General features: G+C 32.1%; 1 protein-coding gene across 1 annotated transcript; it reads left to right on the forward strand.

The window, feature by feature from the left end:
* The first annotated feature begins 1424 nt into the window (after nucleotides 1-1424).
* On the forward strand, nucleotides 1425-5436 carry LOC106456841 (WD repeat-containing protein 34-like). Its single transcript, XM_013916208.2, has 2 exons — nucleotides 1425-1531; nucleotides 2163-5436. Exon 2 carries the CDS (start codon nucleotides 2164-2166, stop codon nucleotides 3661-3663), a length of 1500 nt encoding a protein of 499 aa, XP_013771662.1. The 5' UTR covers nucleotides 1425-1531; nucleotide 2163; the 3' UTR covers nucleotides 3664-5436.
* Nucleotides 5437-8443: the final 3007 nt, after the last annotated feature.

Genomic DNA, 8443 nt, shown 5'->3' on the forward strand with positions numbered 1-8443 from the left:
AACATGAGGCTCCCTTAGTTGTGATGCAAGTGTACTAAATTTTTGATTAATTATATAAAACAAATCTCAAGTAGTTAGTCATGTGACATGTAAACTAGTGTTATAATGAAAAGTCTTAAGACTTGGAGTTAAACTGACGGAAGATACGAAAACTTAAAAGATATTATTGCAAATACTCGCTTGATGCCTATTTGTATTTTAACGATATTATTTGAGAATTGCTCAATATTGTTATTTTGAATAATCATACGACTGAGGTTTGTCCTATCTGGTTATTTTTCCTGTTTCATTATTATCAATATTAGTTTGTGATTATTTATTATTACTGGTGTTTATATTCTGAGAATGAAATATTTATTAATACAGTTCTAGTCACGCACTCTTTCATTGATGTTTAATACTTTGTAAAACTTGTATTGTGTTTGATAAATCTTACATTTTTTCGTACATTGGAGTAGCTTTGTTAGTTGATAAGTTAGAATAACAGAAACAAAATGATTTGTTTCAATCAAACTATTAGTTGTAACATATAAATTTCAACAATGAAAAGGAAAACGTCTTACACAGAGAAAAAAAAATATTTTTGTTATTGATATTGTTACGACAGCGGTAGTCACGTGACGCTGGTAACACGTCATGATATTCTAGGAGATTCGCGAAGAAACGAGATGTACGCTTTTTGTATATGTAAGACCGGTAAGAAGTGACGGCAACAATGGAATTTAATTACAGACAGAGATAGAGACGGGCATTTGAGTCAAGCGCGTTAATCGTTTGTTGTGAATTATAGCGTTTGTTTAAGTTATAGCGTGACTGTGGAAATTAAGTGAATTTCAAAGTTGTATTGAAAAAGAATAAACTAGTTTTATTTAAGAAATGACTTCTATCGCTAAAGTTTCTTCGGAAATATTTTTTACGGAAAATTAACAAACGAACAGAGGCGGAACAATATTAATTGCAAAGCCACGCATTGGGTTATCTGCACTTTGTCCGCTGCAAGGAATAGAACCTTGATTTTTGCATCGTAAGTCTGTACACGTACCACTGACCGACCGGAGACGAGAAAATTGGATTATGTTTCAAAAATTCTAAAGAAAACTAAAATCAGTGAACATTTTTACATACACATATCATAAGAACGCATTGGTATGAATTTTGTTAATCATTTATGATAGATACAGTTCAGAATTACATCATAGAAAATAAACATTTTGAAGGAGAAATGTTTGATTAATGATGATAAATAATCAACATTATTTATATTGAACGTTTACACACAAAAAAGTATCTTGATATAAATCTTTGGCTCACTTATATTTGCTTTATCGTAATTGGTATACTTTCTTTGTTGTATATTTCTTGTATCAATAAATTTATTTTAAAAATAATAGATGGCGCTATAAATGTAAATACCAACGCAGAAATTTAGTTGTGGATTGTATTTGTAGTTATACCGGTTATCAATTACGAACAGAAAATAACTTTATTTTACAGGTTAAAGATATATGAATGCAATTGCATAGTAACTTAAGTGAGTACTTTAGTACAGTAACCGTATATTCATAAATTAGATGTTGTACTTATAGTTTTAAGCTGTAGCTCCAAAGTTCGTGTTTGTTTCTAAGCCTGGAATAAAATTGAATAGTCGAAAGACTGATACTAACACTTTACAGTTTAATTGTACTTAGTATTGTATATTGTGATGTTACATCAACATGTCTATAGTGTTACTAAGTGTTAGTAGCACTGATACTGTGATACTGGCAGTGTTACTCTTATTATAATTATAAAAGCTAATTTAGTTTTAAGACATGGATGAGTTTATTATGCAAATAAGCAGTTTTCACATGGCACTTGACAACTGAACTCAGTGAATTGGTTACTGCTAATTTTGTATAAATAGTTGATCTGGATAAAATTTTTCAAGAGTCAAATTAAAAACTTGGTATCATATCTTTAGTTTAAATTGGTGAAAAATAGTTTGTATAAGTTACAGGATTTTTTCTGTGAACTTTTCAGTGTAATTGTGTTATATTTTGGAATTTTCCTCACTCTACAGTGTGGACAGATTTTCTGTTTTAGACTAAATGTTCTTAGTTATGATAATGCGGTAAATAGATGATCAAGATATTGTATGTTTAATGTGGATTGTTGGATTTCAGGATGTTTGAAGATCACCAACCCAATTATACAGAATTTGTTTCTGCATGGAAAGAGACTAGAGCAACACAAAATAATGAATCTCAAACTGAGGCTCTTTTGACAGCTACTGAAGAAACACAAGTCCCTGAAAAGAGTGAAGTTGAAATTCAAACAGATGAAAACAAAGATGAAAAACATTTTAACATTGACAATATGAGCAATCCAGAACTTATTTCTGGAGTTTTACAGTTTTTGAATAAAGTAACAGATGTTATGTGTGCCCAGCTGGAGAAGAATAGCCGTAGTCATGCATTTGATCGTTACACCTTGAGATCAGATCTTGAGTATGGAAACACAGATTTAAAGCACACTCTGGTATATGAACCTTTACTTAAAGATTCTGAATTTCAGTGTTCTGATTTGTCATGGAATTCCACTGGGACGTTACTTGCAGTTGGATATAGTTCTGTGCTGCATGATGATTGGTGTACCCATGATTCAGCAGTCTGTTTGTGGAACCTTCATCGAAGAGATTTCAACAGTAGAAAACCAAACACTGTCATTGAAACTGATTGTTGCCTTACTTGTTTATCTTTTCATAGTAACCTTGCCCCTGTCTTAGCTGGAGGAAAATTTAGTGGTGAAATTGTTCTGTGGAATACAGGAAGAGAAGATGATATGACCTTAGCCACGACCGGAGCAGTAACAGATAGCCATCATGAAGCTATAACTAGTTTACACTGGATTCCCACACATCAAGACCAGTTTTCCTTCATTAGCACCAGCTTGGATGGAAAAATCCTGTTTTGGAAGATAAATGACAGAAATCAATCTCTTGAAATTAAAGATGGGTTTATTTTATTGGCTGACCATTTACCAAGAAATTTGGGAATTAAAAGCACCCGTCCTGATTCTGAGGTTGGAATCACTAGTATGTCTTTAAATTCAGAGGATCCATCTATTTGTTTGATTGCAACTGAAGGGGGAGGAGTTATCCAAGGTTCCTTTAATTCCCAATCTGTAGCAGGATATGGAGCATCATCTTTTACACTGAAGAATCCAGTAGTAATGAGCTTTACACCTCATCGAGGGTACATAGGCTCTATCCAGTGTTCTCCTCATACTCGAAACCTGTTTTTGACATGTGGAAGTGATGGAGAACTCAGAATTTACAGTCTTCTCCAGTCCAAACCTGTCCTTACAATTCAATCACCTGTTGGGTTTCAAAAATCATGGTGGTCTGTAGTGCGTCCATTGGTCATCAGTACTGTTACAGCTAATGGGGAACTTCAGATATATGACCTACAGGCTAGTTGTTCTGCTCCTGTGTCATCTTTGTCATTTTCTCAGAACTCCTGTTCAGGTACAGCTCTGCAGTTTAATCCACAGAGTTTTGAACTTTTAGCATCAGGAACGTCTGATGGAAAAGCACAGGTGTGGCAACTTGGAAATCAATTGGTGGCTTCTGGTGTCCAGGAAGTGGAAAAATTGAATGACATTGCAAAAACAACAAATGATTAAGAACTTGAAAAATTATGCTCATTTATTATAAATTATTGGAGATATCTATAATACCTAACTTACATTTACTGTTCTTATTGGGAATTCATAGTTCACAGTTTGTTTTTCATACACCTAAAATTCAGCCTCACTAAAATTTATTATTGCTGATTTGAAGAACATAAATATACATTCATCATAAAGTCTTTGTTTTATTTAAAATCCAAATTGAAAAATATATATAAAAATCATGAAGTGACCACTCATTTGAAGTTCACATAAAGTTTAACCTTTTACTTTATTGAAAATATTCATTGAAGCCTCTTACCAAGAAATTTGTCCTACAAAACTCTTCTAAAAACTCAAGCTTTTAGTGAAACATAGTTAAGTAATTGTTTTAATATTAATCAAAGAATAAAACACTTCTGCTTAAAAACAACATGCATTTACATGTAGATTTTTAAATACATAGAGAGGTAACCATTATAATAAACTAGATCCTTAGTATATTGACTTTATGAATGTTAAGGTTTTTTTTAACCAAAGTGCTATCTTGGAGGTAAAAAGATAGCAAACTGTACGAAAAGCAAACTAACTGTGCAATATTGATAAGATTTACCTAATCAAGAAACACATGTGATGTATTTTGTGTGTAATCAGATGTTATTCTTATAGTACGTGGATATACTATGTTTACACTGTGGACATTTGATGTTACGTTGATTTGTCATGCAGGTTAAAGAAAAATAAAACTTGTCTGTTCAAAGCAGCTGCACAGGAAGTTTCTTTGACAGTAGTATGTAGTTAATATTAAAGAAAACTTAATTGACAGTTTAATATAGGAGAACATCTGGTGTATACATATTTATACTATTGTAAAACACAGAATGACCCCAATCATAATTGTAGCTAGCCTAATGTTTTTCTTGAATCAATTACAACAGGTTAGGTGGTTGCTTCGAGTACTATTAAGTGTTGGGGGGAGGGTAGTTTGGAAAATGAGGCTACTGATAATACTTCTTTATGAACTATCAATATCATTGAACTGCAAGTTTAAGCTTATAACTTGAATCATCCTCCGGCTTTTGTCAATGTTGAACTTGATGTATGAAGACTTGGTTATCAGGACAATATTCGAATAAGCATTATATTCTCTTCTAAATATGTGCACAGCTACATTCTGTTGTCTAAAATAAGTACTGTCATTCAACAGTAATAGAAAGAATGTATTATTAAACTCTTAAAGCATATGTTTTTATATAGTATACAAAAATTAACCCTAAAGTGCACTGATGTGGTTGCAGTAATAAAGCTATACAAATTTTGTACTTGCATATTACTTGATTTGCTAGTTAGTTTTTTTATCTAAGGATGAGAAACTTAAAACAAAGTTCTGTAAATAATTAATATATGTAACTTTGGAATTAATTTCTTTGGTGTGTGTATATATATATATATATATAATTCCAAGGTGATACATTTTAGCTTTTAGTCATCAGGATAGCAGAAATTTTTCTTTGGAGAGAGAGACTGTGTGTAATTGTAACATATTAAACATATTTAAGTAATATACACTTAACTGTTTCCTGTAGTGTGTTTTCTTTTACTAGTGAACAATGAATCAAACTATTGATTAAAACTATCAAACAAAAGTTGTTGGAAACATAAAATGCTATTTTTACAGTACTGTTGGTTATGCCAATAAGAGATTTTATGGCCAATTGTAGCAACTCTAAGAAATGACAAGATTTCTGGATTACTTAAGTATAAAATATAAATGTAATCAGTGCTGTGATTTTTTTATTTAAGAAAAAATGTATGTACATTGATACATGTAACTGAACTCTAGCAGAAACTAATGATTTCATTGAATGTGATGAAAAACAAATGTTGTTGGAATCTATTTTTGAATGCACAAGAATTTTGTTCCAGAGCGTGATTCTTCTGCAGAAGGGGGTGAGAGTTGAGAAGTAATCAATTATTTAAATACCTATTTGGGTAACAAGTTAATAAAGTTTGCTGAAAATACAAGATTTATGAGATTGGTACTGTTAAAAATGTTTCGTTAATCCACAAAAACCTGAAAATTTTGTGAATGGAAGCTAAGGTTTGAAATTTGGAAACAAACTGTATTATGTGAGAGGAACATAAGAGAAAATGAACAGGATTTAGGTGTGACTTAGAATCTTTGACTTATTGTTTAATTGTGAGAAGAGTCAGTATGGTTTTGTGTTTTTTAATAGTGTGGTATCTTCAGGTAAAATTGATTTCCTCAAAGAGTTTTAGGTAAGTCACCTAAATAACAGGAGGACTGGTAGGATATATCATGAAGTAATATTAGATTTTGCTAAAATTAACTTTGTTTTAGCAAAAAAGTAATAGACATGATGTGTAACATGTAAAGAAACCATCTTTATTTAATCACAGACAAAAGCATTTTGTATATTTACTTATGAACAAACTCTTTTCACTGGATTCATGATTTGATTAGACTGGTATCTTTCCTTGAGATGTATTCCTGATGAATTCACTCAGGATCTAGTACATGATTGTTTGAATCTAATGTATCTAACTAAATGGGAAACATTGGATTTATCCATAGTAATTATTGCTACTTGTGTCCATTCTCATTCAAACATGATAGAGTCTGTAACCTCAAAATATCATTTAGTTCACCACTGACGGACACTGGCTATTGACATTCTTGCACAATAAGCAACCATATAGCCATGCCTCCCATTGGAAGAGCAACAGTAAGGAGAATTTCCCATGGACCTGTAGTTTCCAGTTTTTTTCTCCACCAGTAAAGTTCATTCTGGAGGTTGCTGCATATCTAATTAGAAAATTGGCAAGTATTTCAATATCTGCCATTGTGAATAGCTCGGCAAATTGGTAACATACCTTCAGTTGATAAAATTTTCACTGCAGCACATCAATATTTGTTATACATCATACAGCTCTATAACAACTGAACTCAATTGAGTGTTTTTTGTTTATGATGTTCAGCTGCATACAGTATGAGCATGAACTGCCCACCCACCCTGTCATGCAGTAAACTGACTGCATTTCAGCATCTTTTGCATTTATCAAATAATAATGTAGGTCCTTGAGAAAGGAAAAAGAGGCAAGGAATTAAGGAAATGCTTATTCTTTCATTACTCGGACTCATGATGGATCTACTGGCACAAGTAATAAATTAGGAGACATTTTCTAGAAGATGAATGCTCCAGGCCTTGTTCAGTGTAACAGAACTATTAAATAGCTGTTATAGATGATCTTACAAATTGTGTCTGAGTATTTCAAGGTTCAGACACAATGGTTTTTCAGCTTCATGACAAACAGTTCCCAGTATAAAGAAACCTTTTGGCTAACTTAATTGGAAATGGAAAAGAGCTTCAAGAACTAGACCTGTCAAAAAAAAAGAAAAAAACATTTGGGATGCATATTTTGGTACAGGACAATACATGTGTGTTAAGAGTGATCCTGCGGTAGAAAGGTTCAAAATATGCAGTTTTTGTCAATTCACAAATGCTTAGTATATGTAGGAGAATTACCACTGAACAAACCCTTACTTCTCTTGTATAGATAATAACTTCAGGGGGTGCTCATGCATCAAAAGGTCTTACAAAGTTGAAAATGAAATATCTTTGTCATACTGTTTCAAATGATGCAGTGTGCAGAGATATTCTAATGTTTCAAATTTATTCCAAGCCAAGTGGGAAGTAAGGTTGCTTGTTACATGGTGGTCTGAAGTATTTTAGTGTAGCAGGTGTTCAGCATTATTAAATGAGGTGATGGCATGCTTGTTAATATTTTATAATTCCAGAACCAAATTAACATTTAATATTATGTATGGCAAGTTGTAAAGGATAAATACTAGTTCATATGGTGTCTATCAAATAGTTAAGTATGCATTTAGAAGATCAAATTCAAGTGCATTGAAAAAGTTTGAAAGTAACGTTCCAGTGTTAGAATTTGTGATGAAAGCTTTTGATATTTTTTATTATTTAGTTTCTTTGCTGTCACATGACAGCAACATGTCCAGAAAGTCCACACATTAACTCATTGTTTTGTTTCTTTGTTCTCTTTAGTAGTTGATGTCTTCTCTATCTGCAAGAATATTTCAGTATTGTATGGAGTATTTGGGTTATATGGGTTGGCACTGGAATATCTTTTGCTGACTGAATATGATGTTGACTTCTTGTTGGTCAGGAATTTTTCATAAAATTCTGAATAACTGATGTTTACCCTTGAGTTGCTTTAGATACACTGGACACCACATAAAATAAATTGTAGATATTTGAAGTTAATACGTTTTTTTTCCTTTGTAATATTTTAATTTGTAGCAGGATGAGCTTTTGTTTGCTTTGGAAAGGGATCACATGATAATGAGAATTATAAAGTAGTAAGTTTAATTACATTGATAACAAAATTTCATTAAATAATTTAGTTAATTAGTTTTAGGTAAGGTTATATTTGGACTTCATGACTTGAAGATAGAACATTGGCTGTGAACATTACCTTCCATTTTCATTCAACTGTCCCGCTTTGTTCTGGGGGGTGCAAAAGCACATCTCAGTACGTATGCAATACTGGCATTGTGTCGTCTGCTGCAGCCTGTCTTTCAGTCAACTACAAAGGAACCTTCAAAGACTATGCTAAAGCATTCTAAGCTAATTTTCCTATAGCTACTCAACTAAAAACTAAATGTTGATTCATGATTGTTAAAAGACTCAAAGTATGGAATGGAAGTACAGAGAAATTTAATGTGACTTACAAAAACGAAAAAAAGAGTTCTATA

This window comes from Limulus polyphemus, unplaced genomic scaffold (assembly GCF_000517525.1).
Source record: "Limulus polyphemus unplaced genomic scaffold, Limulus_polyphemus-2.1.2 Scaffold263, whole genome shotgun sequence".
NCBI classification, from domain to species: Eukaryota; Metazoa; Arthropoda; class Merostomata; order Xiphosura; family Limulidae; genus Limulus; species Limulus polyphemus.